The sequence below is a fragment of the Filicampus tigris genome, chromosome 13 (genome assembly GCF_054856515.1).
Source record: "Filicampus tigris isolate MCC_2025a chromosome 13, RoL_Ftig_1.0, whole genome shotgun sequence".
Lineage (NCBI taxonomy): Eukaryota > Metazoa > Chordata > Actinopteri > Syngnathiformes > Syngnathidae > Filicampus > Filicampus tigris.
Window position 1 is genome coordinate 22,711,904 of NC_141229.1, and position 22,031 is coordinate 22,733,934.

General features: G+C 40.8%; 2 protein-coding genes across 10 annotated transcripts in view; one reads left to right on the forward strand and one right to left on the reverse strand.

Moving 5' to 3' along the window:
• Nucleotides 1–22,031, forward strand: part of gja10a (gap junction protein alpha 10 a) — a 150,212-nt gene that overhangs the window by 54,392 nt on the left and 73,789 nt on the right. For 6 of the 7 annotated variants that reach the window (XM_086049777.1, XM_086049775.1, XM_086049776.1 and 3 more), the window contains exon 4: nt 6,760–6,859. The gene's annotated coding sequence lies outside the window, so the exon portion shown is untranslated. Of the gene's footprint in view, nt 1–5,716; nt 5,923–6,759; nt 6,860–22,031 lie in introns of those variants that run through there. The other variant, XR_015089339.1, reaches the window with a different exon arrangement.
• Nucleotides 1–22,031, reverse strand: part of LOC147137969 (transcription regulator protein BACH2-like) — a 52,614-nt gene that overhangs the window by 8,329 nt on the left and 22,254 nt on the right. For all 3 annotated transcript variants that reach the window (XM_086049754.1, XM_086049753.1, XM_086049755.1), the window contains exons 3-4: nt 14,200–15,612; nt 6,736–6,942 (exon numbers count right to left, since the gene is read on the reverse strand). In XM_086049754.1, the coding sequence (XP_085905880.1) occupies nt 6,736–6,942; nt 14,200–15,612 (1,620 nt within the window). The remainder of the gene's footprint in view (nt 1–6,735; nt 6,943–14,199; nt 15,613–22,031) is intronic.

Consider the following 22,031-nt stretch of genomic DNA (forward strand, 5'->3'; position numbering starts at 1 on the left):
ATCCCCAGTCAAGCTAATGTCCCTGTCCAAGATATGCGCCGCACTGGGGAGACCTCGGGGTGGGTATCCCCAGTCTTGCTAATGTCCCTGTCCAAGATGGCCGCCGCACTGGGGAGACCTTAGGGTGAGTAACCCAATTCTAGCTAATGTCCCTGTCCCAGATGGCCGCCACACTGGGGAGGCCAAGAGGCAATAACACTGGTCCACTGGAAATGAATGGTGATTTTTTGTCTGTTTTTTAAGTGTGAATCGGTTGAATGTGTGGAAAGTATGAATTTTGGGGGTGTTGAAAAGCTGAATGTGAGATGAATGAGTTGAATGACTTGAATTTGAGGAAATTGGAATGGTGTAAATGCGAAAAATTATATCTGCCAATGTGAATCAATGGTGAATAGTTGAATTTTTGTGGGTTTTTTAAGTGTGAATGAGTTGAGTGTGTGGGAAACAGAATTTTGAGGTGTGTTGAAAAGCTTGACCAATATGAGTTGAATGAGACGAATGTTGTGAATTTCAAATTGGAATGATGTAAATGTGAATTGTTGAATATGGCAATAAGAATGAATGGTGGAATTATGTGGGTTTTTTTACGGCTGAATAAGTTGAATTATTTGGAAGTAGGAATTTTGGGTGTGTTGAAAAGTTTACCAATGTGAGTTGAATGACTTGAATGCTGTGAATTTGAAATTGGATTAGAGTAAATGTTAAAAGTTGAATGTGTCAATCAAAACGAATGGTGAATATTTGAATAGTTGAATTTCCGTGGGTTTTCTAAGGGTGAATAAGTTGAATTTTTGGGAAGTGGGAATTGTGGGTGTGTTGAAAAGCTTTATCGATGTGAGTTGAATGAGTTGAATCTTGTGAATTTGAAATTGGAATGGTGGAAATGGGAAATGTTGAAAGTGCCATTGGAAATGAATGGGGTTTTTTGGGGGTGAAAAACTGTGGGTGAAATTGTGAAAAATTTGTGAAACAAGAAAAAATACTAACCAAGAAGGCATGAATATTGTGAATGTTTTGAAACTTGAATTAAGTGAATCGGGTGAAAAATGCACGCCCAAAAAGTGGTCGGAATAAAAAGGAATAATAATAATAACTAGAGCTGTAAGCAGCTATCAAGGGCCCTCACAGCCCTGGCAACGTTGGGGTACCAGCACATTGGGATGGTTGCACATCGGAATTTAATAATCGAAATTATCACGTGGAAAAAGTTAAAGCAGCTTTTGTAGTCAAGGTGAGTCCAAACTTTAAAGATAATTCAAAATGGCGGACTTCCTCTTAGGTTTATTATATGGCACCGCAAGGCTTTTTTGTAGGTCTCTTTCTGTTATATATATACTCGCAAATTTCCGTACATGTTGATGAAGCGTGAAACCAGGGCCATTTTTTAAACATTTTCTAGGGGGCGGTGGCGAGCCATCTTTGAAAGATTGCACAATTGAATAATTCATTATTGATTAATTTACCAGGCCTTCTTTGTGTGCTAAGTTTCATGAGTTTTCGTGCATGTTTACATTCTCAAAATCAGCATTGTGTTATTGCCTAACTGCATTACCATGGCAACACCTTTTCACGAAAAATCTCAAACTTTGTGTTTTAACATCATGAAGGCCTAAACACTCTTCCGAACAAATATGAAGTCGACCCGGTTAACCTGCTCGGATAGAAACATCAAAGAAAAAAAAAAGAAGTATTTCCTTCAGCCACTAGGTGGCGCTACCACTACGATGAAAAATAAGTTCGTAGATGTCTTCAGCCTTTGGCTATCATCTATTATGAAAAATTTCGAGAAGTTCTGAGTCAAGTTAAAACTATATTTATTGTTACATTGAATAGTCAGACTTTGCGACACCGTCAAGTCCACGCCCTTCGCCGAAAAGTCACAATATTCGGCGTAGCGCAAGATCAACGTTTTGAGGCCTTTCTGACAAATTTTCAGTCGGATTCGTTCAACGGGCTCCGTGCAGTAAATAGAAATGTAAAAAAAAAAAAAAAAAAAATTCTCACCACTAGGTGGCGCTATATGTATAATGGAATATTATCATATAGATGGCTTCAGGTCGCGACTCTTTACGTAAAGTTTAAATTTGGGAATTTTTGGCGCTTGTGCAGGGGAGTTATTAAGGTTTTTCTCCTGTATGGCGAAGGGAAAAAATTACGCCAAATTTGATGCCCCACCCTCGTCATATAGTTTATCGAAATCTCAAAAAAATGTTCCAAGTTGTTGCCCCATGTTTTAAGATGATATATCCGAAGGTTGAAATCAATCGGATGAATCCTTTGGGACATGGGTGCAAAGGTATGCACCCTGTAATTGTCCAAAAATGGTCCAAAATTGGACATTCAAAAATTCATAGCTCACTTCATCTACATGTTAGACTATGGCTGTAATGGACTTTTTTGTATGTTTTGGGTGGCTCCACGTGCTTGCCAATTTTCGTAGGCCTAGGGCAAACGGGTTGGAATTCTATTTTGTTTTCCTACTCAAGGTGGTGCTACAGAGCCATTTCGTGTGCCAGGCCTGATGTATGTGCAAAGTTTCGTGAGATTTTGAGCAAGTTCAGACCCTCAAAATGAGTGTTGTTTTTTGTCTTCAGCCCTTGGCTATCATCAAATATGAAAAAGGTTGAGAAATTTGGATGATCTAAGTCAAGTTAAAACTGTATTCATTGTCACGTTGAATAATCTGAATTTGCAGCACCGTCAAGGCCACGCCCTTGGCTGAAAAGGCGCAATATTTGGCGTAGAGTAAGATCAGCATGTTGACAAATTTTCAGTCAGATTTGTTCAACGGGCTCTGTGCAGTAAATAGAAATGTAAAAAATGACAATTTTTGTCACCACTAAGTGGTGTATAATGGAATATTATCATATAGATGTCTTCAAGTCGCGACTCTTTACATACAGGTTAAGTTTGGGATTTTTTGGAGCATGTGAAGGGGAGTTATTCAGGTTTTTCGCCAAATTTGATGCCCCGCCCCCGTCATATAGTTTATCGAAAACTCAAAAAAAAATTCCCAGTTGTTGCCCCAGGACTTAAGATGATATAGTTTGAAGTAAATTGGAATAATCTTCTGGGACATGAGTGCAAAATTATGCACCCTGTAAACGTGCAAAAATGGTCCAAAATTGGACATTCAAAAATTCATAGCTCACTTCCTGTACACTTTAGGCTATGGCTGTAATGGACTTTTTTGTACGTCTCGGGGTGGCACCTGTGCCTGCCAATTTTTGTAGGCCTAGGTCAAACTGGCTGGAATTCTACTTTGTTTTCCTACTCTAGGTGGCGCAACAGAGCCATTTCTTTTGCGTCATTTACAGCGACTTTAAAATATCAAATTTTTCGCCAGGCCCGATGAGACTGCAAAGTTTGGTGAATTTTCGTGCATGTTTAGGGGTTCAAAAATGCGATAATTTGGTCAGAAAAATAACAACAACAAATAATAATAATAATTATAATAATAATAATAATAATAATAATAATTTCTACAAAAACAATTGGGTCCTTGCAGCTTTCGCTGCTCGGGCCCTAATAATAATTTCTACAAAAACAATAGGGTCCTTGCAGCTTTTGCTGCTCGGGCCCTAATAATAATAATAATAATAATAATAATTTCTACAAAAACAATAGGGACATCGCAGCGGTCACTGCTCGGGCCCTAATAATAATAATAATAATAATTTATACAAAAACAATAGGGACCTCGGAGCAGTCGCTGCTCGGGCCCTTATAATAATAAAGAATAGGAATAACATATGTGTGAAGGCCTTCTCCTTCACACAATAATAATAAACTATAGGAATAACATATGTGTGAAGGCCTTCACCTTCACACAATTAAAAGACAGTATCGATGTATAAAAAAGCGTCTATCAATAATTGGTGAAATTAAACAATACAAGCATGGTTGGAAGGGTTACTTTTAAAATGGATTACCTGTTTATTAAATGAAATTAGCAGAGCTGGGCATTCCGCCTATGTGACGGACTGGTCTCTACATCCGCTTATAGGCCTTGATACACCAAAACGACGCTCACCAACAGTGACAGAGGCTTACCCCCTGAGGCGTACGGCCGGCTGTCGGCACATCACGCTGGAGGGATACAGCGCAACGACAGACAGCGACGCTGACCATTAAAGTACCTTCTGCGCATGCATAAGATGTAATACCCTTCCATACCATTGCCGGCGGTGTTCACCATTTCTCATGGTTAGAAAACTTCAACTGGAAAGCTGTTGGCCGGGGGCGGATTATATAGATAGATAGATAGATAGATAGATAGATAGATACACACTTGTGAAATGGTAAAATAGTGTGTTGCTTATGAAATTCATGCAGTCCATCCATATTTCAGAAAGTTTTATTTATTTATTAAATGAACACATTTTGAACTCTTACAAAAAAAGCGCAGAATCGAAGGTCTCTTTCTAATGAATTAAAAAGCTAAACTTAAATTAGCCATCTAGTAAACAAATAGCCTGAATTTAAAAATACAATGGAAAAAGCACTATTTCACTGAACAATGAAAATAAATATTTGCAAAATACTACCAGACTATTTATTTTATCTGGTTAATGGAACTTCTGCTCCTGAAACTTTGCACACATGCAGCGTCTGCAAATCAGGGCAGGGAAGTCTTTTTCATCTTCACGCAGGACTGTAAGCTGCCGTCTTTTTTTGGTGTAAGCGTTCATATTACGTTATAAATGCGACCTCGGTCTCTTTTCTTGTGTGAACATAATTGCGCCCCTAAAGCGACCCGCATCCGCAGAAGAAGAGATGGTCGACATCACTCATGACGTTGTGTTTACGGAAGTAAATGTGGCGCAGCGTGTCGGGGCATTTCGACAGTGGAGCGATTCGGTTATAGGTAGAAATACAGTATTTGGGGGAAATGATGAGGCGAGGCTTTTTCGAGCTCATTTCATGGAGACGTCACGTTATAACCGCGCTTAAAAAATGAGCCGATCGAGCCGTGACTGAATTACTATACCAAAAAATGAATCACCATAAATGTCCACTTTGTGCTTCATGTTTCAAATGGGATTAAAGTCAAATATAAAGTCGATACTGTTACTCAAAACAACTACAGAGTCGCTGTCAGCAATGATCACTTCACCCGAGCGGAGTGCATTTTGGGCTCCTAACGTCAATGTCGGATGTATGCGACCTTCAGACTGCGGTCTGCAAAAAAATCAGACAGGTATCCAATCTAGGAGTCTTCTGATTCCCAACATGCCACCACATCATAAATGTGAAGCGCTGATGACACAAACTAGAAATCTCAATACAACTGTTTTACGGAACGATTCACCACTCTTGACTGTTCCGTAGCTCCGACTACATGTGGTTCGAAAGCTTTTGGTAGCACATATATGTTGGGATATGATGATTCATCGATGACTGATTTTAAATCAATTTAAACTGCTTAAAATATGAATCGATGTAAAAAATAAAAGAATTGATTTGCAATGCCATGTTCACCAAAACCGCTCTTCTCATGTCTCTGTTGTAAACTAATTACTTACGTATAGTGTGTAAATTACTTGACTTGACACTTGGGCTGCCAAGATTAGTCGACTAACACGACGAAGTCGCTGATCAAAATCATAGACAATTAATTTTAATAGTCGGCGCGTTGTTTATATGTTTAATTTGGTGCTGTCTTTTTCTCTCGAAAATGCCTCGTCTCCCACTGACTGTCTGCCTGTCTGCAACTCTCATGCGCAGTAGTGGTAATCCGGATCATCCATGATGTAAAACAGAAGAACTGTGTGGGGAATCAGTGTCAAAGCTAAGCCGCGTTAGCGTTAGCAACAGAGTCCGAAAGTACGGGCTCATTTCACAAAATGACTTAATACGATGTAAAGCTCCCTTTCATAGCAGCACGGTGGTGATAAACAAGCATCTAAAAAGGAAGTACCGGTACGTTGTGGCTGACGGCCGATTTAATTTCTGATATTGGGACAATAGTGTCTGGAAGCTAGCTGGAGTTAGCAACAAAGGCTACTGTGTGCATCTGATGGCATGCATGTCCTGGTGTGGTACACTAACATATTGTAGCATTTACTATGGATTATGAAGGCATTAGTCAGCAAACTCACGTGTATTAAAAACCAAAGCAGTTTTTGTATGCCCACGGTTGACATCGAACAGCAAGAGAACATGTGCTGCCTCACGGTCACTCACACCACGCACCGAGTGTTGCGTTTATGAACTTGGACCTTCTCAGCACTTAAAGTAACACAATATGTCCTATTTTCCACGAGCCCTTAATGGCAACACCTAACAATAAAATATATAACATACCTAGGCCGTTAGCATATATGAATTTACAGTACAAAAAAAATATGTTCCTCCTTAAGTTGTTTTTTCCCCATTCCAGGTTCATACCACATTTTGAATGTGTAGATCAAATTATGCATACTAGAGAGATTTATGGGTAGTTTCATAGTATTAGTGCAACTCAACATAGCGGTTTACAGATTTGGTTCCATTTTAAAATGACTTGCTACTGCTGTGGTACCCTCAAATGCACTGCTTTTACAGATTGGGAGAACACTTTTACTTTTTGGACCAAGAAAAAGTACAGTTACATGTTGAAACGCCAAAATAAGTATGAGTGTAAAATTTTACTTTGAGGAACAGAACATCACATCTGCTGTACCGTTATTTCTGTTTGGGTAAAGAAGGTGTTTTCTGTATGATGAATAACGTGTCAATGTTGTTTGAGCATACCAACTTGCGGATCTCGCTCTCCAGGTTCTGGATGCAGTCCAGCTTCCTCTTGCGACAGCGCTGGGCAGCAATGCGGTTTTTACTGCGACGACGAATGTCATGAATGAACTCCAGCTGCTCTGAGGTCAGTTTGTGCATCTTGATGAGAATCTGGAAGTCATTGCGTGGCAAGTTGGTGATCTGGTCCACGGGAAAGGGTAGCTTTACCTAAATGCAAAAATAATTGAATGTTATCAACTATATGTTAGGACTATAAAATAGCAGTAATCCATGACTTAATCACTGTTGAAATAATTGAATCTGGTAAAGTGCAAAAAGCATCTGACAATGTCAACTTTGATGCAAATGAAGCCCTGCTGCCCTGCCCACCAGCTGTCCTGATTACCATCCTATGTATTGCCAAGTGACCAACTAGAGGGCAATGTTGTCTAATATCCACAAGATGATGCTGTGGATCTACTGATTGGTATGTGGCTGTATTTTTTCTGCTGTATACGGTTTGTGAATGACTGGGTTAGAGTCCATGAACGTTGTTTTGTTTTGTATTTTCATACAGTTTAATGAGTATCCTTTCACCAAAACAGTAAGTGTTCAGGATGAAATCAGAGGATTTGGACTTAATAATGGAATGGTTCAAAAATGTTTCATTTACTTTCCATTTTGTGTGCAATAAGCTTGCTGGTAAAAGCGCTTTACTGAATTTTTGTGTTCAGCATCGCCATTGTGCTTTTAATTACCTAGCTACTTATGCCTTTCTGCCATTCGGTTTTACCTCAACCAGAATCGGACATGGTGGTTATATATTAATTAAATCATTTATTTATTTATACGTTGTTTTGTTTTTGGGCTACTTTGGAGAAAATCAAGAAATTCTGGATGATAATTTAGACATAAAGTTTGGTTTACCCCAGAAAATGTACCCCCCTCTCCCTCACCCCCTCACGCTCACACACAGAAGCACACACACACGCTTAGGAAGTTATGGCTACGTCCCTATCCCTTTATGGGATTGTCAGATCTGACAGCAAAACAATGTCCACCTTAGCGGTCGTTCAGTATTGACCAGTCAATAATTTAATAAAGTCCCTTGAGCATCTTATATGTTTTTCTCTCTGCACACTTTGTTATTGTTTTGATTATATTTACGCTAAGATGCAGTTGTGGTTTCATCAACTGTTTTATTTCCCTGTTTAAATACATCAGATTTTTTTGTTATCAGAGCAATCCATGTTTTTCCTTGTAAAACAGTGAACAGCACAACAATGTCAAAGGGCTAAAATGTGCAAGTACTGTATAGCGATAGGCTTATACTATCCTTTACATTGTATATTTCTATATATAGCTGCATGTGTCTCAACCGCCACATAATAAGGTTGGGATGACAGAGTGAGCAGTCGATGGTCATAAATCCCCCGTTCAGCCAATCTCAAAATGTTACTCTGTAGAGTGGACCTCTTTCCATTTGTGACACTGCTATTTATAAACTATAACTGGGCCAGATCTAAAAAGCAGGTTTTGCTGAATATTAATAACAACATCCATCCATCCATTTTCCAAATTACTTATCCTCGCAGAAACTGATAAATTACCAAAATTGTGTTTAAAAATTCGGATTGTTTTTTTCCTAGGTTGAAAAGTTCTCAAGTGCATGTTTTTATATTGCAGGAAAGGAAAGAATAGATAGCAAGACATTAGATTGGGCCATCAAGACAGATTTTGATAAAGACTACAGATTACAATCTTTTGACGTAATTGTAAGTACAGCAATTGCAGAATATATTTATATTGACAGCTTTGATTGATGACTTGGATCACATAAAATTAAGTAGTGTTGTTGGTCTCACAAACAAGCCAATCATGGTAGACAGTAGAGGACACAGATGGCACACATTTGACTTGCGGTACCTAGCAGCCCCACTTTGGTGCATGTACTTGTTCAATATATGAGACAACTAGGTCAGGGTAAAGAAGTGGGACAGCCTTGGCAACACACACACGCACACACACACACACACCCACACACACGAGTGAGATGAAGAGTAAGACTTATTTGAACTATAAAATTCGCTGTGGAAATTTTAAATCGGCATGCTGTTTGTTTGGAAGTCCGAAAACCACCTTTGTGAATGAATTACTGTGTTGCAAGTTGGGCGTGCCTTGTCGAACTATTCAAAACTTTGGCCTCTCAACAAAATTGAAAGTCTTACAATGGCCCACTGTTCTACGACTGTTGCTAAAATGTTTATAGTTAGTGAGCTAACATAGCAAGATCAAACCCTTGGTAGAAAACACACAAAGACAAATTGAAAATATATATATTTTTGCCCTATGGTCAGGTGTGAACAAAAATAGCTCAAATGGTGATATGTTAACATTTAGCAAGATAGTAACTTCAGAAGAGAAAGCTAACAGCAGACAGTGAAACCCCACTTCGCAGGGAATAGGGAGCAATCTCAAATAAAACATCCATCCATCCATCCATTATCTATACCGCTTATCCTCACAAGGGTCGCGGGGCATGCTGGAGCCTATCCCAGCTGTCTTCGGGCAGTAGGCGGGGGACACCCCGAATTGGTTGCCAGCCAATCGCAGGGCACACAGAGACAAACATCCGCACTCACAATCATACCTAGGGGCAATTTAGAGAGTCCATTCAACTTACCATGCATGTTTTTGGAATGTGGGAGGAAACCAGAGTTCCCGGAGAAAACCCACGCAGGCACGGGGAGAACATGCAAACTCCACACAGGGAGGCCGGAGCCGGGATCGAACCCACGACCTCTGAACTGTGAGGCGGGCGTGCTAACCAGTCGACGCCCTCAAATAAAACAGTTAAAATGAAATTTACATTTCTTTTTTTGGGGTATTTTTTGTTTCATTGCTGTCTCTTGCAACTGTGGGAACATTTGTTTAAATAAAAATATGTCAAATAATGATTATTATTCATAGAACGTGTCCCAAAACATGCACGCAGCCATGTTACCATAACCCTGGTAGAAGAAAGCAGTGAATCACATAATACACTGGATTTGAGATCACCAAACAGCTTTCCAAAAGAATGGGTAGACCAAAGGTATGTCCTCTCTTGTATTTTTCAAATTTTTATAACATAAATAGACTGAATGTCTCACGCTACCCTCTGACATTTTTTTCTTTACTTATTTACATCAGTGAATGTCTCCTCTTAGTCCGCAGTAACAGATAGATAAACAGCTAGCTTCTACTCCTGAGAGAAAGCTAAAATTTGTCCAGATTTGCAACCCTGTTACCTGCACCACTGATACTGTGAGTTGAGTGACAGAGTTGCACTACATTAACAGGGTTGCCAAATGTCCTCCAATTCTGGAATGACCCATAAACAAGATAAAGATGCCCAGCTTCTTAGCAGCAATTAGATGCAGTCAGGGGCTTCTCCTGTTGGGCCGATGGCCAGGGGACAAAATAAATAAATAAATATGTAACAAAAGGGGAAAGAACTGTAGCGTCATGGACAACAACTCAGTTGGCCACTAGGAATAGGATCAGGAGAAGACTCCCTCATATTTCTTCCAACCACAAACTCCTCTCCTCAGACGGATAACAAGCCTGTAAGTACAGCATCACCTGCATTTTAAATCGATGACAGTGGCCATTGAGCTACAGTATATAGCACTGAGTGACTGACTGTTACTTATGGTCACAATAAGTTTACACCAAAAGTAGCAGTGCTTTAATACATGGCTACAAACAACAGCTCTGTAACTACATTACAGCCTACATTTACAAAATAACAAATGTACGGTATCAATAAACACAAGTGTTGATTTTAATTGCATCAGAGCAGTGTAGGAATCCTGCTTCAAATGACCATGGTGAAGCCATGATAACGCAAACACCTACTAAATCTGCAGAAAATGCCACAAAGTGATTTATTCCTTAAGTGTCTTAAGCATTGACTAATTGGTGTGCATGCTCTTGCGTCAGAAGTGAGTTTGTCGCGTAGTGTGTGCACGCACACTGGGGAAATCTGCTCTGGGCCCTGTGCAGTTTATGTGTCCCCAGCCCCATATTGGTGTGGATGATGCTGTCACCGTTCTTCTCTATAGTGCTCAATCACTCCGAGATAGTAGCACGTACTGCGAGAGTCCTGTTCTTGGACTTCTCCATGGAATTCAATACCATCCTACCTTTTTCTGTTCAGTGAGAAGCTGCTTTGGATGGATAGCATCTCCTAGCTCATGGAATACAGTACTCATCGAACAGGCCACAGTTTGTGCTCTTGTGTACCTTATCAGTGGTTGTGGTCATACAGTAGATGTTGGGGTACCATAGAGGATTTTCTGGTCTTCATTTCTGTTTGCCTTGTACACCTCAGACTTAAAATACAACTCTGGATAATGCCACCTGCAGAAGTGCTTGGTGGGGTGTATTGAAAATGGACAGGAGTTGGAGTACAGAGAGCTGTTGGACAACCTGGTGGATTTGTGCAGTTCAAATCATCTAGTCCTCAACAAAACTAAGACAGTAGTTGTGGACTGTAGGAAGACCAGACCCACCACCCAGCCTATTACCAGAACATGGGAGGACATAAAGATGGTGCTGCAGCACATGTACTTCGGAGTACACTTGAAAGGGAAGTCAACTCAAACATATCGTTTTCAAGAATATGTTTTATGCAGGCCCACTAGTTGAAACAAGGTATTCTGATTATTATTGCGTTTGTGGAATAAGAGTTAATCCACCCGTTTTGAGCCCTCTTTGGGGGCGGCCATTTTGTCACGTCTGTCGACTGAAAATGACATCACAGTTGCTCAAGGCTCAGATAACGACCAATCACAGCTCACCTGTTTTCTGAAGCTGAGCCATGGTTGCTTGTTATCTAAGCCCTGAGCATTAGGGCTCAGTCATTTCTTTTCTGTCATTTTTGGTTGACAGAAGTGACAAAATGGCTGCCCCCTGAGATGGCCAAAAATGGGTGGATTTTGCGGCCATTTTGTCACTGAAAATTACATCACAGTTGCTCAGGGGTCAGGTAACGCTCAATCACAGCTCATTTGTTTGTGGAGTCTGAGCCATGATGAGTCATCATTATCTGAGCCTGAGCAACTGTGGTGTCATTTTCAGTCGACAGAAGTGACAAAATGGCTGCCCCCTGAGAAGGCTAAAAACGGGTGGATTTTGCTGCTTAAATCATATTTCACAAACGTAATATTACTCAGAATGCCATGTTTAGAGGATAGTGGGCCTGCATAGATTATATTCTTGAAAAATATATGTTTAGGTTGACTTCCACTTCAAACAACTGACTATAATGAAATAGATGGAAGTTGTGTACAAGAAATGTATGAAAAAACTATATTTTTGAGGAAGCTCAAATCCTTCAACGTATGCAGACAGGTGTCTGTGCCATCCACTTAGAGTAGCTGTTCTCTAATGTAGGAGCAGCATTGGCACCAGGAAGCAAAAAGAATCAATAAATTCATCCATCCATCCATCCATTATCTGTACCGCTTATCCTCACAAGGGTCGCGGGGCGTGCTGGAGCCTATCCCAGCTGTCTTTGGGCAGTAGGCGGGGGACACCCTGAATTGGTTGCCAGCCAATCGCAGGGCACACAGAGACAAACATCCGCACTCACAATCACACCTAGGGGCAATTTAGAGTATCCAATCAACTTACCATGCATGTTTTTGGAATGTGGGAGGAAACCGGAGTACCCGGAGAAAACCCACGCAGGCACGGGGAGAACATGCAAACTCCACACAGGGAGGCCGGAGCCGGGCTCGAACCCACGACCTCTGAACTGTGAGGCGGACGTGCTAACCAGTCGACCACCGTGCCGCCTCAATAAATTCATTAAAAAGGCAATTGACGCTATGCGACTAAAGAACGTATAAGGTGTGAACGTTTGCAAGTGTTGGCAAATCTTCACGTCAGGGTTCGTTCAAAGGTTGCAAACCTTCTCCAGAGGTTCACCAGATGTTCACCAACATGTTCTTTAAGTACAGGCGAACATCTGTAGAAAGTTGAACGCTAACAAACCCTGACAAGTACGCAGCATTGATTACCTTTGCATAACACTCACAAACGTCCCCCCCTGGAAATGCTTTAATACGTGAGGGACCATTGAGCAAACTTCTCTCCTCATGATGGCCGTTCATACCCTCTTTGTGACACTGTGAGGCAGCACAAGAGCTCTATCTTAAGGCCTCTTTATTCTCCCGTGTACATGTGGGCGACAACAGCCGCATTGCACGACGCGTTGTGCTATGCGACATGCCTGCAACGTATGGCGCAAACACGTCATAAATTGCTGCGCGTTGAATGCAGCGCACATTCTCTCTCGTGATTGGTCCGTTAAGTCACATGCTGCGATGAGTACTGAAGCTCAATTCCGATAAATATGTTTTATTCTAAAAAAAGAAACCCAATTTGAATTTCTACTGAGGAACTACTTTATTGATGCAGTTTAAAGCGAAAGTCTTTACAATAATATGTTCTATGCAGCCGCACTAGTCTCAACGCCGCATTCGGATTGATATTATGTTTGTGGAATATGAGTTAAACAGCAAAATCCACCCGTTTTTGGCCATCTCGGGGGGCAGCCATTTTGCAATTCGCTGTCGACTAAAAATGACATCACAGTTGTTCAGGGCTCAGTTAACATCCAATAACAGCTGACCTGTTTTCTGAAGATGAGGCGGCAATATTAATCAGAATGCCGTGTTTAGACTAGTGGGGGTGAATAAAACATAATGTATTATTGTTAAGAAACTTTTTGACTTGACTTCCACTTTACAATAATTAAGAATGGCTGGTTTGTCAGCTACAGTAAGTGTATGTTTCACTATGCTCAGCGGTTTCATCGCAAATGAGGATTTGACTACTTTCCCAAACTTTATAGGATCATTTAGGTTAGGTGAGGTATGTGTAGTTTTACTTTTACCAACATAAAAATCAGAGATGCTTTTTAAACAAGGGAAGTAAAGTGATTTCTGAGCTGTCTGAATGTCAGCCAGTCATCCTGGGATTTCAATTTTCTGGCCGTAACTCAGGCATTACCGCTTGCTTTAAGGAGACAGGACAACTCTGTAGAGAACCAAGGATTATATCTACCCTTCACACTAATTTACGAAGAAGGGCAGGTTTATTTATCATAACACCAAAAGCATCATAAAACTATTTCCAGGCCAACTCTTTATTAAAAAATGAGACCTTGGACCAATAAAAGTGCCATACATAAACCATGATGAAACCCCTGCTCACAAAAATGTTTATAACGACATTTTAGACTGTGTGGCCTTGCTTTTGAAATCTTAGCTCACCTGACAGTGGCCAAATACAATGATTGTGCATATCATTGGTAAAAATCCCCAGAATCTGAATATTTATGAGGATTAAAGTACACGTTTCAATGCAAAGAAAATCAAGGAAAAACATAACAGTTTTTACAGTATTTAATAGAAGAGAGTAAGACACACAAACCTCAGGTCCAGATACTCTGATGCCACTTTCACTGTCTCCCTCTGAGTAAGACCCTGACTCGTCGCTGGAGTTTCCCCCACTGGCACCAAATCCCTGCTCAGTTTTGATCTTAGTGCAACCCTGAGAAAAGACCTGTCGACTGTGCAGGTCCCTAGGCTCGTCCCTGCCCGCTAGGCACTGAGATAGTCCAGAGATGCAGCCAGAGTGTGGGGATAGGGAGAAGTCAAATTGTTGAAGATTGGAAGGTGGGCTGCCACCTCCTCCATCCTCTGCATATGAGAATGAAGAATGGGAGCTGGGAGTCTGAGTTAGGGGCTCAGAGGGGACAGGGGAATAGTTTGATGTCTTGACAGGAGCACGACAGTTTGTAATCAGACATGAGCTGCTAGAAGAGGTTGTGTCAATCTGCATCAAGCCTGGGATCTTCTCACAGAACTTTTCATCCCTGTAATGGCTCATCATTTGATGATGATCACTTACTGCTGAAGAGAAAATCACACTGCGTCTGTCCAGCTCCCCTTCGTGTTTGGATGAGGAGGCTTTAGGCATGGGCCCGTCAATGTTGCTCAGTGCTGCTGGTGCATCTGCAGTGCCGGTTTTGAGGTTCACCATTGCTTCCCTTTTGTCCTTATTTCTGTGTTTGACTAGTTCCCTGTAGTGGTTGAGGGACAGTCTGTTGGAGAGCAGCTGCTCTATGGTGGTGCTTGGCATGCTGCTAAGATCCAGCCCTCCTCTTTGGAGGTAGGAGCGCAGGCAGGACGACGGTGAGCCCCCGCTTGGAGAATGCTCAACTGCTACAGAAACCCCTTCTACCTCTAATTCCATCTCTAGCACCTCTTCCGTAGACAAATCTTGGTTGCATCCCCGCCGATCATCTCCTTCATCCTCAAAGATGGGTTCCTCTTTGATACTGGAGGGGCTAATAAGTGTTTGTGCAACATCACTGCAGTCTGTGAGCTGTGAGCTCACTGGGCTGGTGGAGGTATGGTTGGCCAAGACGATGTCATCATCATCATCCTCATCCCCGTCATCATCATCGCCATCGTGAGTTTCACTGTTGTGCAGATACGGATATTTCCTGTATTCAGCGCATTGAGAAAGGTCAGTAGGAAGTGGCTTTGTGGTTGCTATGTTGCTGGTGTGCTGCCTGCTGTCTGTAGAATTGTCTGTGTATATTGTCTCCGAAAAGACAGTGTTAGTGGCCGTGTCATTATCGTATTCCTTCTTGCCATTACTGGTCAGTTTACTGTCATTCTGTAGCTGGGCTTGAAGAAACCGGAAACAAGAATCCTCCAAATTGTGAACACCCAGGAAGTCAGCGCACAGGATTACCTCATGGATGTTCTCTCGGCTTAAAACAAGCTTGGCTGTGTAGGCAAACTGGAGCAGTGGGGCAAAGCCCTTTGCAGTAACCTGTAGGGACAACAATTGGAGTAGATGTGACATCTATTATGTATGTACAGTCAACTTTTTCACAACTGTTAACATTGTTCAATCAAATAACACCAGCAGCAAAACCAAAGTGCAAACAACATGCTTGCTAAAATCATATTTCATATTTAACAGTTTAAATGCAAACAGTTGGATGATAAACAAACAGAACCCTTTGGAATTACCATAACTGGATTTCTGCATAAATTGGTCATAAAATGTGATCTATATCACTGGTTCCCAACCTTTTTTTGTCTAGTGTACCCCAAACCTTTTTGTCATTCCGTGAGTACCCCCGACTCATACATATTGATAATGCTCCAAAAGTAGAAAAAAAGAGTTGCATTACAATTGATTATTAAATTAAAGACATTTTATTTAGTCTCCCTAATTTGAATAGTTAATTCTCAGGCATTGTTGACAAAAATAAATATAAAACACATTTTTGTTTACAAATAAGTAATATACATTTAAAAATACTAAATAAAACTAAAACTATGTAACTTAGAACACTGACCACAAAAAGCTGAGCTCCTTTGAATAACTACCCTTTAAAGAGACATTTAAACTTTAAATATCAGGAACAAAACATTCGTCTAATAATCAGATCCACTATAGCAGCTTTACTCGCTTTTTATCAGTCATCTGAGCTTTAACTCATTCACTGCCATTGACAAATTTACTTGTCTTTTCACAGTCCAGCCATTCAATCCCAGGAACTTATTTATATTTTTTTCAAACGTTAGGGTAAAACAGTGTCTGAAAATGATTGGCAGTGAATGAGTCAATGAGACACTTGACACTATGATTTGGTGCAGCTACGCCACAGGTTATTGTCACCTGGGGGAAACTAGTTGCAGCACACATATACCATTTTTTGACGGGTTCATTAGTGAAGATTTACATAGGATTTACTCATCTTGTAAATAACAACAGTTTCGCATCACAGTTTGCCAGGCAAAATTTGCATTTTGCGCCTCTAACAAAAACATTGAACAACAACAACTGCGAATGGGCCAGCATTTATGTGGCAAAATGAAGAGCTGCAAAACGTTATGGAAACCATTGAGTGAACGCGAACTTGTTACACCTGTAACACGTCAAAATTGTTCAGAATATTTGAAAAATAAAATGATGAGAGTGGCTGCCACAACGGAGGGGCTGGTTTTCTCTCTGTGCCGGGCTTGGGAAGCGGAGAGTGCGGCATTCCCAACATGTCCCTTATAACAGATCGAGGAACATCTTGAAAGATCAAACCAGGCTGCATCCGGTCTGCACACGATCTGCCTTGACGTAAATGCGTCGGGAGGTCGTCGTTAACATAATTGAAATGGCACCCACCAGAGGTTATCTGTGCCGGAAGAACTCGTTTCAAACTATTTCTAACTTGTTTGTATCAAGCTGTTGCTTTAATAAAAGTGTTAGAACAATCGCAAGTACTATTCTACATACAAAAAAACCCTCCATCCTGATAAATCATGTGATGTTTACATCGGTCTACGCATCACATCGCTGTAACTCAGCTGTTCTGATTAACATAGTGGAACATGTAAATGGCAGACCGGAATAGATTACATCACATGAAAACAGGTGACCAGAGATCATCAGTTGGATTCATTTCAATCGGAATGATAAACAATTCTCCATGTAAACCCGGCCCAGCACAAGGCCGGTGAGTTGTGTAATGTAATTGTGTGAAGGCGAAGGCCTTCACACATGTTATTCTACACCATTCAATTTTCTTTTTTGGCGTGCTTCTACTTCCATAGTTTTCACCCGATTCTCGCCATTCCAACTTTAATGGATTCCAAAAATTCACGGCTTCCGGGGGTCCGTTTATTTCCCCCACTAACTTTTGTGGTTCCCCCAAAATTCCCTGTTTTTCACCCCCAAAAAAAAACATTCATTTTCAATGGCAAATTCAAAGTTCTACTACTTCCACATACTTCATCCGATTCACCCCGTTCGAATATCAAATTATTCGAAAAATTCATGCCATCGGAATTTCCTTTTTTTTTTGCCCCTAACATTTACGGTTCACCCAAAATTAACTATTTTTCACCCCAAAAAAACCCATTCATTTCCAATGGGACATTCAACACTTCCCCATCTGCTGTGCTGGTCGATTCCCGCTCATTCCACACATTTTCATAGAGGTCATTCAACGTCATTCAACTTACATTACACATCACACACAATTCCTACTTCCCCAAAATTCAAATTATTCAACCTTTAAATGCATTAGAAAAAAAATCAATTCCCAATGGCACATTCACAACCTTCAGCTGATTAAACTCATACTCCAATATCAGAGGCTGCATGGCTCAGTGGTAGAGTGGTCGTTTCCCAAGCAGGAGGTCATGGGATCGAACCTGTCCGCTCCCTCCCTATTTCAATTTTTTTCCTGACTTCCTTCTTTCATTAACTCACATTCGACATCACCCACAATCCCTTCCTCCTGAAAATTCTAATTAGTCAACATTAAATTAAAAAAAACATTACAAAATTCATTGGCGGCACGGTGGTCGACTGGTTAGCACGTCCGCCTCACAGTTCAGAGGTCGTGGGTTCGATCCCGGCTCCGGCCTCCCTGTGTGGAGTTTGCATGTTCTCCCCGTGCCTGCGTGGGTTTTCTCCGGGCACTCCGGTTTCCTCCCACATTCCAAAAACATGCATGGTAAGTTGATTGGATACTCTAAATTGCCCCTAGGTGTGATTGTGAGTGCGGATGTTTGTCTCTGTGTGCCCTGCGATTGGCTGGCAACCTATTCAGGGTGTCCCCCGCCTACTGCCCAAAGACAGCTGGGATAGGCTCCAGCACGCCCCGCGACCCTTGTGAGGAGAAGCGGTACAGATAATGGATGGATGGATTACAAAATTCACCATTCATTCCCAATGGCAAATTCAAATGCAACAAGTCACCACACCAGAGTCATCCCCAGGTGGCCCTAATTAAGCACCATTCCCAATGGCACGTGCAGACCCTTCAGCTCATTAAACCTATGTTCCAATACTGGAGGCTGCATGGCTCAGTGGTAGAGTGGTTGTTTCCCAACCAGGAGGTTGTGGGTTCAATCCCCAGCCATTGTTTCATGTTTTTTCTTGACTTCCTTCTTTCATTGTTAACTCACATTTGACATCGCCCACAATTCCTACTTCCCCAAAATTCAAATTATTCAACATTAAAAAAAACAATTCGCCATTCAGTCCCACTTGCACATTAAACATTTCGGTTTTACATTCTTTAAGTTAAGTCCCTGATGGTGTAGTGGTACACACGCCAAGTTGTGAGTGGGCAGCGCTGGTTCGATTCCTGCTTATTCCAATATTTTTCATAGAGTTCATTCCACTTTATTCAACTTTATTCAGTATCATTCAAATGTATTCAGTATCATTCAACTATATTCAGCACCATTCAACTTTATTCCACTTTATTCAACTTCATTCAGTATCATTCCTTTATTCAACTTCATTCAACTTCATTCCAATGTATTCCGCAGTTTCGTTTCAGCTTTCTTCGCCTTCATACGCAATTTCTCCAGAAATTGCCTTCTCTAGTTCTTCTTCTATTTTATTCCTCGCACGTTTGGCATTCTTCTACTTTCAAATTTTAAACCGATTCTTGCCATTCCAACTTCAATATATTAAAAAAATTCACGCCAGCCACAAGGTACTTTTTTTTCGCCGACAAAATTTACGGTTTCCCCAAAATTCGCAGTTTTTCACCCCAAAAAAACATTCATTTTCAGTGACACATTCAAAATTTCCCATTTCCATCATTCCAATTTCAAATTCACACGATTCAACTCATTCAACTCACATTGGTAAAGCTATTCAACACACCCATGTCATCTTCCAAACCGCTTATCCTATATAGGGTCGCGGGGAGTTGCTGGAGCCTATCCCAGCCGTCAATGGGCGAAGGCAGACTACACCCCGAACTGGTCGCCAGCCAGTCGCAGGGCACACATAGACACTGTCACTGAGCGGGAATCGATCCCACGCTGCCCGCACACAACTCAGGCGTGTGTACCACTACACTATCAGCGGACTTTATTCAACACACCCAAAATTCCTATTTCGCACACATTCAACTCATTCACCCTTAAAAAACCCACAAAAAATCAACTATTCACCATTCATTTTCACTGGCAAATTCACGTTTTCACAGTTACACCATTCCAATTTCCACAAATTCATGTCATTCAACTCATTCAACTCACATTCAGCTTTTAAACACCCCCCAAATTCCTACTTCCCACACATTAAAACTCATTCACCCTTAAAAAAAAAGCACACAAAAATTCAACAATTCACCATTCATTTCCATTGGCACATTCAACTTTTCACAGTTACACCATTCCAATTTCCACAAATTCATGTCATTCAACTCATTCCGCTCACATTGAGCTTTTCAACACCCCCAAAATTCCTACTCCCCACACATTCGACTCATTCACCCTTAAAAACCCCACGATATTCCACTATTAACCCTCAATTTCCTTTGGAAAATTTGACTTTTCACATTTACACCTTCCCAATTTCCACAAATTCAAGTCATTCAACTCATATTCAGCTTTTCAACATCCCCAAAATTCCTACTTCCCACACATTCAACTCATTCACCCTTAAAAACCCTTTTAAACAGCACGTCTTGCAGCCAACTCACAACAGGGGACACACCCTGGATTTGGTTATAACCTATGGCTTGTCTGCTGGTGTGTCCTCTGTTGTTGACTTGGCAGTGTCAGACCACTACTGTGTCTATTTTAACATCGCCAGTTTTCACCATCTAGCAGTCCCGGTTAGAACAGTGAAGAAACGCTACCTATCTTCTGAGGTGCCTGCAAATTTTATCGAGATCTTAAAAAGCACTCCTGCTGACATTTTACCTGCACCCTGTGATCTTATTGTTGACAATTTTAACCTACATCTTAAATCATCATTAGATTCAGTAGCTCCACTTTTAATTAAAACAACAAAAACAAAGACTGTACCCCCGTGGAGAAACAATGCTATCAAAATATCAAAGAGAAAATGCAGGAGTGCAGAGAGGAGGTGGAGAAAAAGTAAACTTACAGTACACTATGAAATTTTATGCGAACAACTGAAATCCTACAATAAAACAGTCAAACTGGCAAGATCTTCCTATTTCTCAAACCTCATTACAGTCAATAAAAACAACCCCAGAGTTCTCTTCTCCACCTTTGAACTTTTAACTAGTTCTGATTTTAATAAGTCCCAACAGAGACCAACAGACGCTCTCTGTGAGGACTTTGCAGACCACTTCAGAAGTAAAATCGATGACATAAGATCCAGTCTTTTAGCCTGTCAAAACACAAGTTTTAATAAACCCGGACAATCATATTTACATGAGGAAACACTCGAAAGTTTTGCCCTGGTTGATGCAGGGACACTTGTTCGAGTTTTCTCCCAGGTAAACCCAACAACCTGCCTTTTGGATCCAATTCCCACATTTCTTTTTAAGACATTTTATGGATTTTTTGAGGAACAAATTTTAAATATAGTTAATTGCTCTCTTCAGACGGGCGTCTTCCCCGCTGCCTTTAAAACGGCGCTGGTGAAGCCCCTTCTGAAGAAGAGCAATTCTGACCCGAGCGTTTTTAATAATTACAGACCTGTATCCAACTTACCGTTTTTAAGTAAGATTTTAGAAAAACTGGTTTTCATCCAGTTGAATCATTTTTTAAATACAAATAATATTTTGGAGAAATATCAATCTGGTTTTAGGATGAACCACAGTACGGAGACTGATCTTTTAAGGAATTTAAATGATATTAGGTGCACTGCAGATGTGAGAAAACTCACAGTCTTGGTGCTACTGGATCTAAGCGCTGCTTTTGATACAGTAGATCACCAAATTTTATTGAATAGACTTAAAAATCTAGTGGGCATCTCTGGTACTGTTTTTGACTGGTTTTATTCCTATCTCACAGACCGATATTTCTTTGTAAGTATGGATACTTGTTCCTCCAAAACCCATGAAATTAAATGTGGGATTCCTCAAGGTTCGATTTTAGGCCCCCTACTTTTTAATCTTTATATGCTTCCCATTGGGGATGTCATCAGGGGACACGGCATCAGCTTTCAAAGCTATGCTGATGACACGCAGCTGTATATTGCCGTGTCTCCTGATGACACAGGACCCATTGATACCCTTTTAAATTGCATTTTAGATATCAAGTCATGGATGGCGGATAATTTCCTACAGCTCAATCAGGACAAAACTGAGGTTTTAGTTATCGGTCCCGAAGGACAGAGAGAGAAGCTTTTACCAAAACTACACATTTTTAATCCCTCACATTGTGTGAAGAACCTTGGCGGCATTTTTGACTCTGAGCTCAGTTTTATTCCTCATATTAAAAATGTAACCAAGATTG